A 22,627-nucleotide genomic window follows, 5' to 3' on the forward strand; every position below is an offset into this window, starting at 1 on the left:
AGTAACACTGAAAACTCACTGAAGAAAGTAAACACTGTTGTGAAAACTGGCTAACACTTTAGGATAAAATAAAGCTGGTTCTAGATCTTACCTTCTAATAAACTTCAGATGGATTCAGTAGTTGAAAAGTATTTAATATATTAAAACACAAAGGGTTTGAAAAAAATATGGGTGAATATTTTTATAATCTTCTAAGTAGGACATGAAGTCAAAAATAAAACCTTAAAACAAAGACAAAATTGCCCATGAAAAAATTAAGAACCATTGTATAGCAGAACACATCTTTAATAAGGTGAAAAGCCACTGGTTGAATGTGTGTGTGTGTTTGAACACAAGACAGAAAGAAGGTGTTGCAAAGAACATAAAGAACTCAAAAATGAATGAAAGAAGCTAAATAAGCCAATAGAAAAAACTGGGCAAAGGGCACAAACAGAAGAGATTCACAAAAGAAATACAAATGGCCAATAAACATATGAAAAGATGTTCACCTTTAAATACCAGTGATGCTTAGCTATAGTGAGGATGTGGGAAACAGGTACCCGCTCACACACCACAGGATGGGGGAGGGGAAGTTTAAATGGGCACACTCTTTTTGGAAGACAAAATGGTAATACCATGCATTCTTCTAAGAAACACCCAGGGAGCAAAGACACACGTACAAGGAAATATATTGTACCGGTGTAATAGCAAATAATTGGAAACAACTCAAAAGTAAATCAGTAGTGGATTGCTTAAATAAATTATGACAATCATAAAAGGGAACCATATATAGTCATTAAAAAGAATGAGGTAGATGTGTGTGAAATGACATGGAAGGTTGTGCAAGATACACCAGTCTGTGCAAAAGCAAGATACAGAATATTATGTCCAGTGTTGAACTCCTGTGATCTTTGTTTGACACACGTGTGTGTGTATGTGTGTCTCTCCGAGGAGTGGACCACGGGGGACTGTCTGTCACCTTTGAAATGTTTCTGTAATGTCTGCATTTTAATAAACACGCACAACCTCTGCACTCGGAAAGAAAACACTAAATATTAAAAAAATCGATTCTGATCAGCAGGGTAGCTGCTTAAGATGACAAACTGCCCATGATGTCTGCCACAATTTATGGGGAGAGAACTGATTTCGTCTGTGGCATCAAATAGTGGTTCCCAAGCTGTGGTCAGACTCCTGAAGAGTCCAAGAAATGGAGGTCCCCAGGCTACTTCCCACATTTCAAAAGAAGCCTAACACTTCTTTTATGCGTTTGGAATGGCTATCCATTAAACTAATTCATTAGGTTCCTTTGTTTCTGGCTGAAATTATCTCAACTCAGTGTGATAGCTCTGTAAGAATTTGGTGGCAGCTCTCTGTCTTTGAACAATATAAAAAAGGGGAGCGGAACAATATATAAGAAAGGTTAACTTCTATTTAATTAACTAACTTTTATTTAATAAATGAAGTAGGCAAATTTCTTTCCCAAAACATATCAGCTTCCTGACTGAAAAAGAAAGAAGAAAAGATTCTGGGTGTTGAAAATACTAAGTCTCACAGATAGAAAACACCTTATTTCCTGTTGCAGTTTAAGACCTGACCACTAGATGGTGCAAAGAGATCACACATTTTGCAACATCTCCCTCTACAAAATTCTTTTTAACATTAATAAGCACAATGAAAGCTTTCCAAAAGTAGAAAGAATGAACAATTGTGCTGGGATATGAACATTTTGCTTTTTATAAAATTGGACTCTGCCATTTCATTACTGATACAAAAATCTTCTGTGTCACTTTCTTCCTGCACATGCACATCCCAAATCCAGTCTAATCTCATATATTGGAAGGGCTTGCAGAAGTCCATGCAAAGTGGATGTACAGAAGTTGGATTCAAAAATTCGTTTTACCTCGTGATGCCAAATGTGTTTCCATTAATTTCACCTCAGTGCTGTGACGTAAATGCTAGTGGAATCTGCCCCAAGCTAAATAAGCAATAAGCCCCATTTTTCAATACACAAACACATAAAGATGTCAGCTCAAACTGTTTACTAATTAACACTTAAAAAGACACAAATTAGATATGCGTGGCTAAGAGCAATTATAATCAAGACGAATTTCTCCAGTCATTTGGGAACTGAAAAAAATGCCTAATTGCTGGAACCAATGTTTTAAAAACTGAAATCACGCCAGTTAGCAAATATGTTCATTTAAAGAACATTCCACGTGACTACACTCTTGAGGATTGACTACAAACATAAGAACAAGGAAAATATTTAGGTATAAAATTAAAATTTTAAGCTCCTTTAGATTTATAATTTCTTCATTAAATATGTCTGCAAACAGCAGCCCATAAAAACCTGTAGCAATTAAGTGGTTAAATGAACTGCCTCCCTTGTCAGTTTTAAAGGCGTGATTAATATCAGATCGTCCCTTTACTAATTAGACTCTCCCTTGTCTTTCAGCCTTAAAGTGGAGCGAAAATGGAGGCTGTTTGCTCCACCAGGAAGTGTGGTGGGCTAATGACGCTCCCTTGCCACATTTTTGAGTGTGGTGCCCACAGAAGGGAGGGTGAGCATTGTGGTTTTCCATGGAGAGTCGGCAGCAGGTGGGGAAAGGGCTTTGTGTGCGGGTCTGGAAGGCACTCTGGATGCCGTTTCAATCACAGGAATTGCCGGCTCCTATTTTTAGAGGCTTGCAGTGTTACGCACACGGCACGGAATCTACAGTCCAGGCCACTGTCTCCTGGCCACCACTCATGAGACAAGGGACAGGACAGTCTGTGAGGGAGGCGAGGCTGGGGATGGACGGGCCACAGGGGACGGTGGGGTAGTGGGCGGGGAGGGAGGATAAACAGGCTGCAGGAAAGGTAACCGAGATACAGGAATTATTTTAGAAGCTGCTGCCCAAACTGAGGAGCTGGGAAGCTCTCACCCTGGCTGCGATGGGGCGTCCATGAGATGGAGAAATAGGGTGACTGCTTACAAGGGAAATAAAGAGCGGCAGAGACAGAGAATATTTATATGCCCGTCTTCTCACTCCGAGAGAAGATGCTTCATCACGGGTCGGCTGCGAAATTACACTTTTCCCGACTCTTGAACAGAGAGAACCTTTTGTTTGGGCAACAGGGAGGACAATAAGGGCTTCACTGGGACACAGCCCTCCGGGGTCACGGCCACCCTCCTGCAGAGCCAGACGGCTGCTCCCCGGGGCAAGGGGGCCAGGTCAGGGCCAGAAAGCACCCCCCCGCCACAGAGCTCCCCGCCTTTGCTGACGACAGCTGCCACTGGCTGCTCCCTGGTCGCCTCCCAGGGCGGAGGGGAGGTAAGCAAACACACACTCTCCTGCCTCGGGGTAATGTACACGCCAAAGCCCCTACTCTGAGCCTCGGAAGGACATGGACGGCAGGAGATGTGGCTGCTAGAGGGCGGGGTCGGGCCGCAGGAGGCTGGGCTCAGCGCTGGGGACCAGGAGAGGGACAGCTTCACAGCGGGAATTGGTTTACAACCTTGGCTTTTCCGCTTCAACAGCCCACGCCACCTGAGCGCGTCTGAAGAATGTTTTGCCCCGTATCTGCCGGATGGCATGGGCACTGATTTTAATCATGACCTTCCTTGGGGGCCTTTCATGAAACGTAACCAGGTGCTGCGTACATCACGACTGCCGGGGCCTCCCATCAGTGCCACAGCAGCAGCCTTGGGACCAGCGCTCCGGCCAGGGTGGGATTCCTGGGCCTGCACGCCAACCTGAGGAGGGGGAGGCCAGGAGACTTGCCCCAGGGTCCAGCCTAGGTGGCAGATTTGGCGTGCTACCCCGGGGGGCTCGACTCCAAAACTGTGTCCCTCCACCATGCTGTGTTGCCTCCACTGTCTACACTGTCCACAAACGTCCCTGCAGACACCCAGTATCTACACACCCACGCGGCAGGCGGCTCCGGCCCACACCGCCAGCGAGCCTCGTCCCGCCTTCCCACTGGCGGGCCGAGCGGCACACTCTTGCTTGAGCTCGTCAGATTCTCGGGTTGGCGGGCTGGAGGCGCACTGTCACCCACTGAGGGGAGGCGACACCTCACCTCATCTCTTTGCATCTGTTACTCAGTTCACGGCGGGTCCGCGCTGTGGTGATGAGGGCCGCTGGGGACGGCACTCCTGGGCTGGCTGCTGGTGATCCCTCGGGTCCCTAATCACCAAGCTCAAGGCTGATGGGGTGACGGGGCTTGTCCAGGGGGTGACCTGTCCCCGAGGCTAAATGGTGGTGACAGGGCGCACGCAGGCTAAAATTCAGAAGCATCCCCCAGGCAGGGCAGGGTGAGTACGTCCAAGTTGGCAGGACAGCGGGCCCACACCCGTCCTGGCCGGGAGGGGCGAGCACCCCCACTTCCTTTATGGCCGCAGTCACCCAAGCCCAAGTTTCTGCTGTGAGCTGGGGTGACACCACCTCTCCCAGGGGGCACGGACGGATAAGGGAGGGGGCGCCTGCCCCAGACAAAGCAACCCCCACTGATGCTGGGCTCTCCCCGCTGCTTGGGAATCCCAGGCGAGATCCAAGGGGGTGTTCGGGATGGGCAACGGGACAGTGCAGGTCATGGTCAGCCCTGAAGTCTCCCGCCTTCTTGGGGGAGGGCGCTTGGCTTGATAGTGTAAATGTGAGCAAAGCAAACCCCCAGTGGAGCACCCCTGCCCCAAGACCCCTCCCCAAGCACATCCCCCTGCCTCCACCAGGGCAGCCAGACTGGGAATGGAAAGGGGCAAAATCATCCTGACTAGGGGGACCCCCAGCTACTCAGGGCCAACCCACAGAGCCCGAGTGTGAGGCCAGGGGGCCGTGGGCAAAGCTTCTCCTCGGCCTCCAACCCTTGGAGCTATGCTGAGTTCAGAGGCTAAAAGGGGCAAGTTCCAGTTTATTTACGGAGAATATCCTCTGACCTTGTTGCAGAAGGAGGAGCCCGTTCACCAAAGTGTGTAGATGTCAATATACTAATCACCATTAAATGCACGTGGATGGCTGGTGGAAGTAACTTTTAAATCCTCAGATTAAATGAAAATCTCCACAGCATCCTTGACTTCAGTGGTATTTGTGATGGTTTTACACCCTATGTAGCATTTCTAACCTCTCCCCGTTCCCCTACATTTTCTTTAACTCTAATTTCTTTCAACAGAGAACACAGACGTGTGTTTTTTAACTCATCACTGAAAACAAGGAAGCAAGCCAAGCTTGGTCAACGGGGCTGTCTCTGCTCCGCCACCAGCAAGAGGGCAGCTCACCAGGCTGCAACAGGACAGACTTACACCGACTTTCCCTGCTTCCTGTGGACCAGGGAACAGTAGTAACAATGACCATGACAATGACAGCAGCCGCTGATAACTAACCGGGCAGTAGCCACAGCAGGTGCTGTTCTAAGCCACTTCCATGACTGTCTTGGTCAAACCCATGAACGCTACAGGGCATTTTTATTACTATCCTGATTTTACAGAAGAAGAAACTGAGGCTCAGAAAGGTTAAGTGGGAGAACTGAGGATTCTGCCCCGCCAGGCTCTGTTCAGAGCACCTGACATCAAGACAACGCATTCAAACCAAACACATTTTTGGCCCTTTAGCGGGGAAGAGAATTAAGAGAACTTATGGTGGTTTCCACCACATGTACCGGCTCTGCACTGGGCTCTCTCCTATTTCACCCCGTCCTGGTAACCTGAAGGCCTGGTCGGGGTCAGAACCCAGGTCGACAGGCCTCCCAGGTACCACTGTCCCCATCAGCCCCATCAGTAGGACAGGGAGCAACAGACTCGACGTCATAATGGAGCGGATTTGGAGTATGACACGCTAGGTCTCAGTCTTGTCTTGGCTATTATTATTATTTCACCTCTCAGTCTCAATTTCTGCCCCATGAAATGGGGAGGAACAATGCCACCTGGTCAACTTGGGGTGAGAATCGGTGATGACGGAGGTAAAGCCCAGGCCCAGAGCGGAGCACGTAGCAGGTGCTTCAATGAACGGGGCTCTGGTTACAGCCCAGGAGGATGGGCGGGGAGAGAAGGGGAGACATTCACAGCTGCCCAGTCTCTGGCACTCACCACCTACCCCACCTACCCAGGGTGATGAGCAATTGCTGTCCGCAGTGCTTCACACATCTATCCATTTAGTGTTCGTGAGACAGGTTCTACTGTTATCCTGGCTTTAAGCAGAGATGGGGCGTGACCATCGGAACCCCACGCGCGCCCCTTAAGGTCTGTGTGACCTTGTCCATCCTGAAAGGTCACAGGCCACGCCTGGCCCTGCTTCACCGCCTGCAGCCAGAGCACATCCCAGCAAAGGCATTCCATATAGGCTCGCTGGCGCCACCCTGTGCGAGACCCCAAGCAAAGGCAGTCTGTAAGCGGACAGCCGCCTTAATTTTGAGCAAGACTGACCTGGGGCTCCATGCACATGTATATTTCTGGTGTGGTAGCCAGAAATTCTTTTTCCTAAGTTTACCCCCACCCCCCAAAATCTATAGATGACAATCACGTTGGTTTTTATGATTTACTGAAAATCAAAGACAAAAGGGGACTTTTTCGTCTTGTTTTTGCTATGACAGGTTTAGAAATTTGTTGTACTACATTGATTCAATTTTCCTTGATTTCAGCCATCTTTCAATAATGCAACCTGCTTCTGAAAGCTGGGTACACAACAGAAAACCCAGAGGAACTGAGAATATTGAAATGGTTCTACCATTTCCATCTTTGAGACAAATGTGCCTCTCAGAGGAGAGCTGGCTGCAAACATGTGACCACTTAACAACCGTCTACATGTGAAAGACGACACACACGCTAACGCTGTCTTAGGAAAGTGGGGAGACCACCAGCAGATCTGACCTCTAGCTTGATTCCGTTATCTCAGCTCTCCTTCTTCGGAGTTGTCACATGTGCTCCAATCCTGGATTTCTTTCTTTTTTATTAGGAAAACATCCAAACTCTTTCGAAACAGGCTGCCAAGTGGGGTCTGGCTTATCAAGCACAATGGAATGTACCGTGATCCTTCCTCTAAATCACGAAGAGCCTCTGACATTTCCCCAAACTCCTACTGGTGGCAAATAATAAAACAGAAAGAGGAAAAACCAACTCTGCACACACACCCCAACCTCTACCTTCTTTACGCCATGACATTTAAAAAAAAATGAAGCAGAACTGATTGTTCCATGTATCATGTAAAACCTTCTGTCTTATTACTTTAGGTAATATACACATTAAAAGTGAGTTTCTTTTTCTCAGAAATAAACTTGAATGCAATGAAAGTATTTTTCTCAGAGGGTCACCCCACACCTAGGTCCCTCCTGTTCCTGGAACACAAACCCTAATAGGGATGGGAGACCCTGGGTCGAGTGAGTGATGACCTAAGCCCCCCACCTGTCCCGCTCTGGGAAGCTTGCTTACCTCTTTTTCAATTTCTGCCAGAGATTTGATGGTGATTCCCAAGAGATCAAAGGGCTGCATCTGAAAATACAGATCAAGTCATCCTTTTAAACGGCTGGAAAAATGCTGCTTCACATGTGTTCTTATTCACAATTGTGACACTTCAAACCCCCTTGTGATCTGGTGTTTTCTCCACTCCTTTTCCATGGAAACCATCAGTGTGACTGTAGTGATGAGTGAGGGTAAATGGACCAGTAGCTGGCACAGACTCAGAAAACCTGGCCGTCACCGGGGTCCCTTCTGGTGGGGACCCCGGCCTAGGCACCTGTCTACAGCACCCGGGGGGCGGGTCACGGCTCTCCTGAAAGACCATGACTGTCACCAATCATTTCTGCCTCTTGTCTCTCCCTGCCCACAGGAAAAGCCGGTGTGCTCTTTCTGCAGCCGCGGGGATGGAGGTGCCCACGGCTTCCCCACAACGCCCTGACATCTGCGCCTGTGTGCTGGAACGGGTCTAAGGAACTCCATGAGGCAGGCAGCCAATCTTCTGCCTGGGACTCCTTGGCATCAGAGAAGGAGCTGGAGGGAATTCCAGGTCTTTGAAAATGCAAGGGTAATGAAGGAACTGCCCATCAACTGTCGTTTAAGAAGTCAGTGGTGGTGGAAAATGCTAACACTGCATTTTAATGGGCATTTCTGTGACTTCATAGAGATGGGGACCTTTCTTTAAAAACGCTGGCTTTTCCAGACAGCATGAAAAATCAAATGCACATGGCAACAAGAGTCAGCTGGAGGCCCAGAGAAGCCTGCGCTGAAATAATGCACGGTGAGGGGTGGAGGGAACCTGGTCTCTGAGGTCCCTGGTCCGAGTCCCCTCAGGGATCATCAGTGGTCTGTATTCCCGAGGGGTACCAGCCCAGCCTTCTGCAGCCCAGGCCAGCAGCTGGCAGCCGGGGATGAACAGGTGAAACCTGAGAATCTCTGACAAAACCCCAGGGCCTTCACGGTTCTGAACTGCAGCCCAGAGGCGGGGGATTTCCTGGGAGGGGTAGTAGAAAGAGGCCGGCTCTGAGCAAGGACCTGGATTCTAACTGGGCTCAGTGCCCCTTCGTGATGCAGCAGCGGCAGGTTAATCACTCGAGCATTTCCTCTCCGGTTACAAAGCATTGCGGGCGGGCCCTGCCGGCTGGGCTGCTGAGATTAAACACAGAAGCGCAGGGAAGCGCTTGCACTGGGCTTGGCCCGAATCCGCCTGCCTGAGCACTTGCTGAGTCGGCAGAGCCCGATCTTGGGACAGGGCCACCGAATTAGGCACTCAGCTCCTGGGGCTGCTCTGCCAGTAGCCACAAAACAGTTTGGCTTTCTCCTGCTGCCAGCCCGAGTGGTGCGAGAGTGGGGCTGCCTGCCTGAGTGGCCCGGGATCCAGCAGAGGTCCAGCTGTTGTATCATTAGGCTCTAACTGCCCCACTAAACTTTCCTGATTGGAGCCGGTGCGCAGGACAGAACAGCCTCTCCAAGGGAGTGGGCGGGAGAGGCGCCAGCATCTCCATGGCAACGCGGCCAAGTGGAGTCAGCTGAAGTTACTCATGCTCCGCAGGTCAAGTCACGAGCGTTTTTCAAGATTAAGCTGCTTACCAGAAGGGTTCAGAGAAGGTCTATTATATTTCATGAAAATGGAAACTCCAGTGCAGGTCAAATCGCGAGCTGGGTGGTTTTAAGCTGGGTCCAAGAAAAACACTGAAGGATTCTTTAGCTGGTGCCCAAACTAGGGCCTTCATGTTTATTAGCTAGTCAAAGCAAACTTCTGCAGAAAGGATTTTAAAAAGCCCAGAAAGCAGTCTACTGAGCCAGCATGGAGCAGGCCTGCACAGCTGAGGGAGGGCCACTGCCACACTGGGGGGCAGGCACCACCGGAGAGAGGGCACAGGGGTGCCAGGCAGGGCCCGCAAAGCTGTGCGTGCTGGGTGCTTCTCACGATCTGGGTTCTGGCCTTCAGACCCAGCTAGCTCACTCAGTCCCTCTGTCACTAAAGATAGCTCAAGGGCCCAGCCTGGCCTCAGTTGCCTCACGTGTATCATGGGGTCCATGCTAGCCTGCAGTGGGCGGGAGACCCACAGCTGCAGGGCACCCTGAACTATCAGGCCCAGCCCTGCCACTCGGATGCCTGCGATTTAAAGCAGAGAACGTGGTCATCACGGAATGGGGCAATGGCAATGGGGAAGTGAGGCAGCTTTCTTTCTGCTGGACATTGACTTTGTTAAATAAAAAAGAGCAGAAATTAATAAGGTGAGCTTGGAAAGCAAGAACATTTACAGCCAGTGAAGTTCAGTACAATTTACCATCACATTTGAATCAAAAAGCCTTGGCTGCAGCTGCGTCTGAGTGTGTCTGCTCTCTGTCTTGCTCCCTCCCCACCCTCATCCCTTCTTTCACTTCTCAAACACCCACTACGTGCAGCATTAGCTGAAGGGGCCCAGGGAGGAACACGACCCACTTCCGGCTCTCAGGCAGCCCTGCTGTAGGCTGCAGGGCTGAGCTTCCAGCGGGGGGAGAACACGAGGACAGCAGTGATTCTGGCAGGGGCAGGGGAGTGGGGCAGAAGGGGAGAGCGATCGTGCTTAGAACTTACACTTCGTGGGGCTTCCCGGGTGGCGCAGTGGTTGGGAGTCCACCTGCCAATGCAGGGGACATGGGTTCGTGCCCCGGTCTGGGAGGATCCCACATGCCGCGGAGCGGCTGGGCCCGTAAGCCATGGCTGCTGAGCCTGCGCGTCCGGAGCCTGTGCTCCGCAACGGGAGGGGCCACAACAGTGAGAGGCCCGCGTACCGCAAACAAACAAACAAACAAAAACTTACACTTTCTGGAACACAAGAAAACTTCTCTGAAATCATAAATGGCACACCATCCATTGCTGCAAAAGAAGAAAAAAAGAGAGGAAATGGCATTGCAGACACCACTGATGTTCAGTACCTTGAGATACTGACACAGACAGTACAGGCCGGTCAGGGCTGGAGCCGGCCGACACGTGCACAGGTGAGTGGGGCCAAGGGCAATGGGTGCCCAGGTACCATTCCTGCTCCCGGGAAGGACACACATCTGGTGAGCGAGGCAGATGCCCCGCCGAAGTGCAGACGAGCTGTGAGAGCAGGGAAGGGTCCAGAGCCCACCCGGGGTCCAGCCTGTAAGCGGTGGGAGCCACTGAAGGGCTGGTGGCAGGACAGAGGCGCACGAGGGCTGAGGGGACAAGGCCGGGCTCGGCGAAGAGGTGGGCAGTGTTCCTGAGATGTCCTTCCAGCTGAGCCTGATCACAGCCAGGCTGTCAGGCTCCCGGGAAAGGTCCAGGTTGGAGGAAAGAGTGGTTCTGGAGTCAGACAGACTGGGTTTGGACCCTGGCCACGGCTTTGGGTGCGCTTGAGTTTAAAAGGAAGACGGTGCGGGCTTCCCTGGTGGCGCAGTGGTTGAGAGTCCGCCTGCCGATGCAGGGGACACGGGGTTCGTGCCCCGGTCCGGGAGGATCCCACATGCCGCGGAGCGGCTGGGCCCGTCAGCCATGGCCGCTGAGCCTGCGCGTAAAGAAGACGGCGTGGCCTGCGAAGGAGTAGGTGTGTGCGGGCTGTGTGAGGCTCCGCCCCCGGTGCCCAGGTGCTCGGCAGGCGGGGCTGCCCGGCCACTATCGCCGGCTCCTGGTCCGCTTTCCTGGGCTGAATCGCGGCTCCCCTGTCTGCTCAGTATTAACAGGACACAGAAGGGGCGGGAATGGGTCCCCAGCAAAGGAAAACGGGGCGGGGGTGTGTGTCAGCGGTTCAGTTCCTTTCCCACAGCCCCGCGCCCACCAAGTCCCCAGGTCATCGCTGTCAAATCACGACCGGGAGCTGCCTCCCCGAGCGCGCCCTCTCCCGGGAGGAGCGGAATAATGACGTCAGCGTGGAAACCTCGTGACACGGAGGAGCAGGTCGCACTGCACCGAGCGTGACGCCGCTACCCCGCAGCGCGAAGGCCAGGCAGCCGCGGGCTGTGGGGCGGGTGGAGGCTTCTCCTGGGGCCCGGCTTCGCCCTCAGGTCTGAGCAGAGGCCAAAGCCGGCCTCCCTGGTCCCAGCCACTGGCGTGGCGTGGCGTGGCGTGGCGTGGCGTGGCGCGTCACGCCGAGGGCAGTGGTTTTCTGGTAAATTGTGGTCACAGGAAGAAACCGAGTGACGAGTTCCCTGGGACACGATCATCTCTGCCTCCCCCGACATCTAAGATGGGGCCCTCTCTGTACACAAGTGGTGGACAATTTTTTTCTTCAGTTCTAAGAAATAAGAGTCACAGAAACAGAAAGAAGGAAAGGAAATAAGAGAAAGAAAAGAAATCTGGGACAAAGCCTCTCTGATCAGCAAGATGAGCCAAATGTCTCATTTTAAGCTACATTCATAATTTCTGGGAAGATAAAAATGGAACCTTCTCTGGTAAGTTTGAGGAAAAAGCAGTAGCACAGCTGGCCACAGCTGCTGCACTGGAAACCTCCTCCTTTCCTGGGAAGCCTGCTTGGCCACGGGGCTCCGACAGAGACGTCTGTGGTCAGAGACCTCGCATCACGGAGGCCCTGCGACCTGCCCTCACTGCCTGGAAGAGGACCAGCTAAGCACCGGGGACAGTGTGACAGCTCCCCAGAAAGGCAGGGGAAAGCCCACAGTAACCTTACACAATACAGCACACACACAAATATACTCATGAAATCTGAGCACCTATGTTCACTTCCAGCTGGGAAAACCCATCCCTGAACAGATGATCCCGGAAAGGCCACGACGCCTTCTAGAAAGAGCAGGACCAGGCCCACCCAGGACCCAAGGAGAGGCCAAGCTCCATTCCCAGAAGTTGCCACCGTGCTCTCAACGTGGCTGGGAGTCAAGGCTCACCCCATGCGGCACTCTGACCCCAGCCCCCTTTCAAAAGCCACGGAGGCAGGAGAGCATGCAGCACTGGCAGCATTTCTGGTCATTCACAGACTGGGGGTCACAGCCCACCCAGGTGCCAAGCAGTGACTCCAGTCTTTGGCCCTTCCACGAGGCATACATGGAAGTTCTGAGAGCAAACCTGCTTCTTCCACACCAGGGCCTTTCACGGTTTTGACAACATTACCAGTCCCTCCCCAAGTGTCTAGCTGGCCCTTCTACCAGCTCCTTCCCATCAGACCTACGGGCCAGGAGGTGGGCTTGTGTGCAAACAGCCCCATCAGACCCATCATGGTCTTTTCGAAGCCACTCTTTCCTTGGCCATCCCCCTCACCGTTAAGGCACCGCCCCCATCCTGGCCACCCCAAGTCAGGCGCTAGAAGCCACAGCCTACTTCTTCTTCAGATTCTCAAAGCCCCCTGTTGTCACCTGCCCTGGCCATGTCACTCTCTGCTCTCTGCACACGTGTCTGCACACACGCACCTCTTTCCCAGCTTCTCTCTGCCCAGGAGACAGATGGCAGGGCCCAGGGCAGAGCTCCCTTCCTGCACTCAGGTAGCAATCTGACCCAACGCTGGAGAGCGGTTTCCAGTGAGCACATCTTTGGCCACATCGCTAAGCGGAGAACCCCGCTCGTTCATTCACTAGGCTTTCTGCCTTTGGTGTTTAAAGACCTCCTTAGTGTCTGGGGGTTTCTGGTAAGATATGGTGAAGATCTCCCTTCTCCCTGGTGACAGTTGTTTCCATCCAAATGTCAACACATGTTCAGAGAACTGGTGTTCTGACAAGGTGGTAAGTGACCTGCAAAGGCCCGACTACCCCGGGAAATGAGAGACCTGGGGAGCACTGGGCGAAAGTGAGGAAGGCTGGTGACACCTGCCCAGCGTGAGGCTGGCAGTCAAGCCTGCATACAAAGGGAAGAGACAGGAGGATTTTCAAGGTGAGGTGCTTACTGCCCCTCCGTACAGGATGCCCCTCACCCTCACCCTACGTCCACCCACCGCCATCCCTCTGGGATCCGCTCAGAGTGGCCCCCTGGGTGCCTAGCCAGGGCCGCATCTCCCCTCTCAGCTGAGGGTTCTGGCCATCCACGTGTGAGTCACCTCTGCATTCCTGTCCCAGCACAGGGGGTTCCTGGGGCGCTCAGCATTCCCTGTAACGGGGCTCCAGCCTGGGGACATTTGGAGAGAACAAAGGGAAGATGCCTTCCCAAGACTGTCTGCGAAGCAAGAGGCAGCAGTGAGGGTGGCCCTCCGGACTGTGGGGCTGAAGCCCTCCTGATGGGGTTTAGCAGCAGAGGAGACGGCGTGGAGATCCACTAGGACCTAATCTGACCTCAAGGGGAGCTGGGAAGGGAGAGAGTTGCGAACTCGGGGATAAGTTACCACCTTATCTTAGAGTTCAGGACAGAAAGACGGGCACAGCTGGATGCTCCTTGTATTCTAGACAACAGACTTTAACAATCTTGGAAGAAAAGAGAGTCCATAGGATCCCAGGGGCTGAAGCTCCTGAATGGGAACTGGCTCAAGAGCAACAGTCGCCATGGTGACACGCCCCGAGTCCCTGCAAAGGGGAGCCAGAGTCCCCAGGAGCCAGTGAGAGTCTGCTAAACAGATGATATGCCAACCAAGTTCCACTTATTTAAAAAATCTAATATAGCCAAGACTATGGCAGGCTGATAAGAACATGGATTTTAGCAAAGCACTTGACAAGTTTCCCATGTTACCCATATGGACAAGATGGATAAATACAGCTGGACAATGTTAAGGGTAGGAGAATCCATAACTGGTTGGACTAGACGTTCAAGAAGCTGATTTAATAAAATTATGTTGACCTCAAGTGACCTCTCTGGAGGGTGCCCAGGGGGCTATCAATTACTCTAATGAAGACATGCATAGCGGGCTTATCCAGTATGTGGCTGATGAGGACAGTCTACAAACTGGATAACAAAAGACCAATAAAGATCTCAAAAAGCTGGAGTCACGGGCTAAATTTAACAGATGGAATTTACTAAAGGTCAATGCTAAGTCCTGTACTTTAAGTCCACAACACCAACTGCGTTAGATGGAATGAAAGAGATGTTCATGCTCGAATAACAGCAGAAGACATGAAAAAAGACTGGTCTGTAGTTGAACAAGTCAACAGCGTGACTTGACTGTTTAGAAAGGGGGAGGGATGGCATTGTAAGGGACAGTGCAGCAGTCCTGGTGCCAGGGTGAGGGAGCTGCCCACCTTGGTCTGCTCCGGGCTCAAGGGAGGGATTCAGTGCTGGGACTGCACTCTCAGAGGGTCGTCCTGGGCAGCCTGCCAGATGGTGAGAGACCTGAAGCCAGCCCACAGGAGGGAAGGAGAGGAAGCCATCAGACCTGCTGCTCCAGGAAGGCCTGATCCCGTCCACTTTTGCTCATCGTTGCACCCCACCTGGCACCCGAGAGCCCAGCGCCGTGCCCGGCACACGGGAAGTGCAGCAAGATGGGGTTGGGTCCAGATACGAGAGGCCTTGAAGGTGAATGTGGTCCAATGTCTGCACACGTTCTCAGAGCTGTCACAGGAAGAGGGGCTAGAGAGACGGGGCACGATTCAGAGGGGGGACCCTGCCCTCCTTGGGGAAAGGCAGAAGGCGGGACCAGCAGAACTGGCCGACAAAGGTCCAGGTGGACGGCCGCTTGTCAGGGAGTTAGGGAGGGGTTTTATGTGTTGCTAGAAAGCTGATCTGTGGGACTGCTAAATCCCCTTCTAATACCATGACATCCATTCCTGTTCTCCTTATCTGGGCAGCCTTTCCATATTTTAAGATATCTAGAGGTTTGCCAAACATAATTCTTAAAATCAATGGCACGCATTTTTCATGCGTTCCAAAAGAAGTTCATAGATCATCTCCAACCGGGCTCCTTGTGGGGAGCCACGTTTCCTTCCTTCCTTCCTTGTTTCCCGAGCTGAGGCCAGCGTTTCGACCTCACCGTGATCCTCCTTCTAGCCTTCGGCCTGCTGCCGAGTCCTCCTCGGAGTGACGTGCAGTGGAGGGGATGGAGGGAGAGCCGTGACGAGGGGGCACCTCTCACGGAGCCACTGCTCAGGGGGCACATGTCTGCCCCCCAACTGGCCCTCCCAGTCAGCCTGGGGTTCTACAGGGTTCTCACACGGACATGGCCTGACCGATCCACGGTCACAACCCAGAAGCAGGGCACAGAAGTCTATCCTTTCCTCACTGGCACCGAAGGCGGCATTCCCGGGACCCAGAGCAGTCCGCCCTCCAGGCTCCTCGGCTCCCTTAAACCTTGGCTGTAACAGAACTTCTCCCCTAGCCCAGTTCTAGGCTAGGAAGAGAGAAAAGGAAAGGAAACCGCATTTACTGACCTCATACTAGAGAGTGAACACGCACCACATAACGTAACCCTCAAAATGATCACGTGCAAGTTACGTTTAAGGAAACTGAGGCTGCAGGAGTTACACAGCTTGATGGGGCCAGGATTCAAGTCCAGAGCCGTGGGTGTGGCGCTGCCGTGGGTGTGGCAGGGAGGAGGGGCCTGAACTCCAGGGGGCAGCACGTGTGGCGAGAGGCAGTCTCACCTCTCTGAGCCTTGGCCGCCCTGCCTGTAAGGCAGGGACAACACAGCCGGCTGTCCTAGGAGGTACTGTGAGGGCTGGAAGGGGCACACAGCCAACGTGGGCTTCTGCTACAATCCAGAGCCCTGTGCCAGGCAGGCTCCCTTTCGGGACCAGGACAGTGCTTTCTTCATCGTCTTCCTTTCTTTTCCTTTCCCTATTTTATTTTTGGTGGCAGTTTTAACAAAACGCTGATCCCCTGCACCGAGCGGCGTCGAGCAGATGAAAGCGAGGCTGTGCCGTGGGCTCCGTGGCGCAATTAGCATTCTCCTAAACAAACGAGCTTCAGCAGAGCTGTAATTAAGCAGGCCTGTAATTAAGTATATGCCCTTTATCATAACGATCATGCTTAAAAATGGCATGATGCCTGGAACTCTGTTATTAATGCTGTAATCCCAAACTGAAGTGCGAGTACATAGAAATCAGCATGTCAGGCCTGTCAACAGAGTGTTTGTAAAATACATTAAAGAAAAAAACCAGGAAACAATGAGCTCATTCAACTGTTCTTTTTACAATCAGGCACTACAAGTCAAGAGGACTGTGAATGCTTACAGAATCTGCAAGGTTTAAACAAATAAAGCTCTAATCTGCTACTGTATTAATACCACACCCTATTCTAAAGAAGGAAAGGAGGCGGCGGTGATTTTTTTTTTTTTTTTTCCCCAACTGACCGGGATACCTGCCTTTGCTTTCCTAGGGGAAGAAGTCCAATTTGCATGCCATATCTGTTTGGACATAAAATTGGATTTCGGCTTTTGCACAGACAGCTCTGCCATGAATCTCTAGGAACTCTGCCTGGCAAGGGGATAGGGTCACAGCTCCTGCGTACGGGAGCTACTGTGTAATTGTACTCGCCAAGGCAATCCCTCAGAGCCTTCCCTTGATTCTCCCCTCCAAATGCACACCCCTGGACTTCTGAGGGCTCAGCACAAACCCACCGCTGACCAGCTCCCAAAGGCACCGGGCCAGGACCAGCCCATCACCTTGGTCAGGCCTGCTGATTCCTTCAACGAGGAAATACTCCAATCGACACATGCGTTAATTTCAACGCACTTGATAAAGAGATTCGTAAAGTCATGCAGTACAAAAATGTAAAATTTTAAAAAAGACTCCATTACTAGCACTTCAATTGTTGTCTGCTCACAGTTGCCAAGTGGTGTTAAGTGAGCTTGGTCATGGTTCCTCAGAAGTCTTTGCAGAGATGAGGGTGAAAAACGTGGCTTACTGGCAGGCAGTCATTTTCAGAATAAAATTGAATGCAGTTGGAATGGTAGGAGACCTTTAATTCTGTGGGCCTGCTTGGGGCTCAGAGCTGTAAATAATCAGCAACCTGGCCCTTTCTTCTCCCGTTTCCTGCGGCATTTCAAAGGTTCTTTACAATTTGTGATGGGAAAAATGCCAGCAACTCTAGACCTCAAGGCCATTTCTCAAAACTCATTTGTAAACCAAAACACCAAGCCCTTTCAGCTTTCCTGGTGATTTCACTTTGGGGATATTCCTTGGAAGATATTTGTAGACGCCCCAGAGCTGTCTGCTAGGTGACATTCCAATTGAGTTTACACAGGGCCAACAACTTCCTTCTAGATCCCCAAAGTAATTTGTTTTGCCACGTTATTCATAAGCCAAAAGGAGTGATTGATCAGCCACGGCGAGAGCCTCCCGAGTCCCATGCATGAGGTGGCTCCGAGGGAGGAAAGAGGGGCCTTACGCGCGAGCACCCTGGGGCCCGGGCACGTCACTCAGCCTCCGCGTCTGCCTGTCCTCGGTGAAGGGGGACAGCCACGGCTGCTCCGCAGCATGGCCGACGGGAAGAAACCAGAAGGGGCCAGGGGCCTGCAGCAGGCACCCCAAGCAGCCCACTGCTTCTTCAGAGGAGTGAATTCAGGTCAGGCCCCCTGCCCTATCTCTGACTTAGACAAGCGTTCAATCTCTCTGTGCCTGATTCTTTGACTGTAGAAGGAAGGAAATCATACCTGGATTGCTGTGAAGTTTAAATGAGATAAAAGCATAAAGCTTAGCAGGTCACGGAAGCAACCTAAATGCCCATCAACAAGACGACTGGATAAAGAAGATGTGGTGCATATATACAAAGGAATAGTGCTCAGCCATAAAAAGGAACGAAACTGGGACATTTGTAGAGACGTGGATGGACCTAGAGACTGTTATACAGAGTGAAGTAAGTCAGAAAGAGAAAAACAAATATCATATATTAACACACATATGTGGAATCTAGAAAAATGGTACAGATGAACCGGTTTGCAAGGCAGAAATAGAGACAGATGTAGAGAATGAACGTATGGACACCAAGGGGGGAAAGTGGGGGTGGGATGAACTGGGAGATTGGGATTGACATATATACACTACTATGTATAAAGTAGGTAACTAATGAGAACTTGCTGTAAAAAAAATAAATAAAAAATTTTTAAAAAGCATAAGGCTCAGGTACAAACTAACTGCGCAGTAACTGTCATCATCACAGCACTAGAGGAAAAGCCCTTCCAAGGTAGACCTTTTTCTTCTCCCTGCTTTTACATAAAAACACAAGTGCATCCACATTAAATTATGTAACCCGAGGCTGTAACTCCTGATCCAAAGGCTTTTGGAGGTGCGGAAGCGAAGCCTACCTAGGAGGGCTTCCCTTGGTGTCCGGACCATGGCTCTCCTGGCATCTGCCATCCCTTGAGCTGTCACAGGTCAAGCTCAACGGCAGGAGCAGGGCCCAAGCTGGGCCCAGGTGCTAAATGTCCCCTGGAAAAGAACCCCCAAAGCAAAGAGAAGAAAACTGCCCCTGGGCATCAGGAGGCTAATTCACCAGGTTAGTCAGAAATACCAAACTCTTCATATAAAAGCTCCTTCACACCATAAACGAATATTTGCGTGGGTAATTAGGAAGCCCTCCCCCCCATTTCTCTGGCCACCACCCTCCCCCCGGCCTCCAAAACACGGAGCACCTGACAGTAACTGTCACTTTAGCCCTGCAGCCTGCTTCACCCTTCCAGGTCCCCACATCCTGGGAGGAAGCTGAGGGCCCTCCAGCCCTCCTACATCCCTCCTTCTGGAGTAACCGCCCAGGGGGCCCCCGGGGCTTTGCAGCAGGACGCCTCGTGGGTCTCTGCTGGGAGGCGGGAGCCCACAGAGGCTGGGCCACGTGCCCCGCAGGGGCTCTAAATATATGAAGGACAACATCCTCACTCTGCTACAGAAACGCATTTTAAAACTTTATAAGTACTTAAGAATGGTGAGAGTGGGCAACCTTGTCTTGTTCCTGATGTTAGTGGAAATGCTTTCAGTTTTTCACCATTGAGGACGATGTTGGCTGTGGATTTGTCATATATGGCCTTTATTATGCTGAGGATAGAAAGCCCAGAGATAAACCCACGCACATATGGTCACCTTATCTTTGATAAAGGAGGCAGGAATGTACAGTGTAAAAGGACAACTACATGTAAAAGAAAAAAATTAGAACACTCCCTAACACCATACACAAAAATAAGCTCAAAATGGATTAAAGACCTAAATGTAAGGCCAGAAACTATCAAACTCTTAGAGGAAAACATAGGCAGAACACTCTATGACATAAATCACAGCAAGATCCTTTTTGACCCACCTCCTAGAGAAATGGAAATAAAAACAAAAATAAACAAATGGGACCTAATGAAACTTCAAAGCTTTTGCACAGCAAAGGAAACCATAAACAAGACCAAAAGACAACCCTGAGAATGGGAGAAAATATTTGCAAATGAAGCAACTGACAAAGGATTAATCTCCAAAATTTACAAGCAGCTCATGCAGCTCAATATCAAAAAAACAAACAACCCAATCCAAAATGGGCAGAAGACCTAAATAGACATTTCTCCAAAGAAGATACACAGATTGCCAACAAACAAATGAAAGGATGCTCAACATCACTAATCATTAGAGAAATGCAAATCAAAACTACAATGAGATAACATCTCACACCAGTCAGAATGGCCATCATCAAAAAATCTAGAAACAATAAATGCTGGAGAGGGTGTGGAGAAGAAGGAACACTCTTGCACTGCTGGTGGGAATGTGAATTGGTACAGCCACTATGGAGAACAGTATGGAGGTTCCTTAAAAAACTACAAATAGGACTACCATATGACCCAGCAATCCCACTACTGGTCATATACCCTGAGAAAACCATAATTCAAAAAGAGTCATGTGGGCTTCCCTGGTGGCGCAGTGGTTGAGAGTCCGCCTGCCGATGCAGGGGACGCGGGTTCGTGCCCCAATCCCGGAGGATCCCACATGCCGCGGAGCGGCTGGGCCCGCGAGCCATGGCCGCGGAGCCTGTGTGTCCGGAGCCTGTGCTCCGCAACGGGAGAGGCCACAGCAGTGAGAGGCCCGCGTACAGCAAAAAAAAAAAAAAAAAAAAAGAGTCATGTACCAAAATGTTCATTGCAGCTCTATTTACAATAGCCCGGAGATGGAAACAACTTAAGTGTCCATCATTGGATGAATGGATAAAGAAGATGTGGCACATATATACAATGGAATATTACTCAGTCATAAAAGGAAACGAAATTGAGCTATCTGTAATGAGGTGGATGGACCTAGAGTCTGTCATACAGAGTGAAGTAAGTCAGAAAGAGAAAGACAAATACCGTATGCTAACACATATATATGGAATTTAAGAAAAAAAAATGTCATGAAGAACCTAGGGGTAAGACAGGAATAAAGACACAGACCTACTTGAGAATGGACTTGAGGATATGGGGAGGGGGAAGGGTAAGCTGTGACAAAGTGAGAGAGTGGCATGGACACATATACACTACCAAACGTAAAACAGATAGCTAGTGGGAAGCAGCTGCATAGCACAGGGAGATCTGCTTGGTGCTTTGTGACCACCTAGAGGGGTGGGATAGGGAGGGTGGGAGGGAGGGAGACGCAAGAGGGAAGAGATATGGGAACATATATATATGTATAGCTGATTCGCTTTGTTATAAAGCAGAAACTAACCCACCATTGTAAAGCAATTATACTCCAATAAAGATGTAAAAAAAACAAAAAACAAAAACAAAAACAAAACTTATCTACAAAAAAATAAAATAAAATTTAAAAAATAAAGTGATTTCCAAGAGGGTGGTAAATAAGACAGCTACGTTTATGCTCCAAAATTAGCAATAAAGCATAATACAATTGTAAATGCAAAAAACAAACAAACAAAAAACCAACTTTATAAGTACTTAATGGCTTGGGGCAGACACCAACTGCATTTTGCTCAAAGTAAAGATAAAATCCAATGAAGTGAGACTTTTCCTTGTTGGTTGTTGAGGGCCTCCTGGGTAAGTCACCATCACTATGTGTTCACACCTGCTTCCCCAGTGCACATGCACCGAAACTCCTCGGTGAGCTCGAGACCAACAAAAAGGGCTTTGGGGGTGCAGAATAAAAAGCTGAACCGAGGGGCCAACACAGGGGTATTGCCACCAGGCACATTCCTGGGGAGGCAGGCATGGTCTAAACACACTGTCCTCCTGCGACTGAGGCAAAGCCTTGATGGGGACGGGACAGGCCTGGGCAGGGCTCGGGCCCCAGCGCAGGAAGATGCACTTTCATTTCCAGAGCTCTTTTCACCTTCTGAAAACCAACTAATATATATTTTTAAGTTTTATTTTTTTTAACCCCTCAAAAAACGAATACATTCTCTAAAGAAACAATTCCAATAATCCAGCTACGTTAAGCACCCCTTGACTCCAGAGCTGCATCTCAGGGGTCTCCTCGGGGGAAGAGCCGGGGTAGTGGTCTGTGCACAGTCCTTGGGGTTCCCCCACCCAGCCCATTTCCTATGGGCTTATGTATATGTTTGCATGTACAGAAGAACTGTAGAATTTTCACGGGTATGTGTTTGTGTTTTTAATAAAAATAGCATCGCAGCATAACTGTTCTGCAACTTGCTTTTTTCACCTGTCAGAGGGTTTCCGTGTCAGGGTAGCTACAGATCTATCTCAGTCTTTGTTACACCTGCACAGAAGGAAGGGTGGGGTGACAACCAAGGGCCAGCTCATAAGGAGCTTGATTGCCATTTAAAGTGGCCTGAATGTCCCCGTGAGGCCCCTGGGGAGCCACTGAAGGGTATTTGAGCTGGAGAGTGAGACACTGTATTTATATTTGAGGGATGTCTCCTAGTCCAGGCACGGATGTGGGGGCCAGTGGGGTGGAGTCGGAAGTGTGGGGATGAGCCGGTGGGTTCCATTTTGGATGTGTCAGGTTTGAGGGGCTTTTGAGACATCCAAGGGAAGACCCTGGCCAACACTGGTGGGAACACCATGACCAAGAATGCAAGACTGGTTGGTGAGGACCGCCCGGATGCAAGTACAGAAGTGAGCCCTGACGGAGCGACTGGGAGTTACCAGCATGGTGATAACCAAGGACACGAGAGAAGGGAAGATGTTCTGGAAGAAAACACGTGAGGATAGAGGCAGGCCCAGGACGAACACTGAGGGATGCTGACAGTTAACACTCAGGTTGAGGAAGAGAAGTTGGCAAAATAGTGCGAAGAAGATTGGAAGGTAGTCGGTGATGATGGATCAAAAAATTGGAGGTGTTAGTATAAACTTGGTTTTAATAAGCAGACATATCTCTGTGAGTCTGTTTCTGTTTTGTAGATAGGTTCATTTATGCCATATTTTAGATTCCACATATAAGTGAAGTTATATGGTATTTATCTTTCTCTTTCTGACTTACTTCACTTAGTATGATAATCTC

The 22,627-nt window shown here is 50.4% G+C and overlaps 1 protein-coding gene across 1 annotated transcript in view; it reads right to left on the reverse strand.

Moving 5' to 3' along the window:
- MVB12B (multivesicular body subunit 12B) overlaps positions 1-22,627 on the reverse strand; it is a 194,288-nt gene that overhangs the window by 21,076 nt on the left and 150,585 nt on the right. The window contains 2 exon segments of the mRNA XM_060100447.1: positions 7,379-7,438; positions 10,213-10,268. Coding sequence (XP_059956430.1) covers positions 7,379-7,438; positions 10,213-10,268 — 116 coding nt within the window.

Source organism: Mesoplodon densirostris, chromosome 6 (assembly GCF_025265405.1).
Source record: "Mesoplodon densirostris isolate mMesDen1 chromosome 6, mMesDen1 primary haplotype, whole genome shotgun sequence".
NCBI lineage: Eukaryota > Metazoa > Chordata > Mammalia > Artiodactyla > Ziphiidae > Mesoplodon > Mesoplodon densirostris.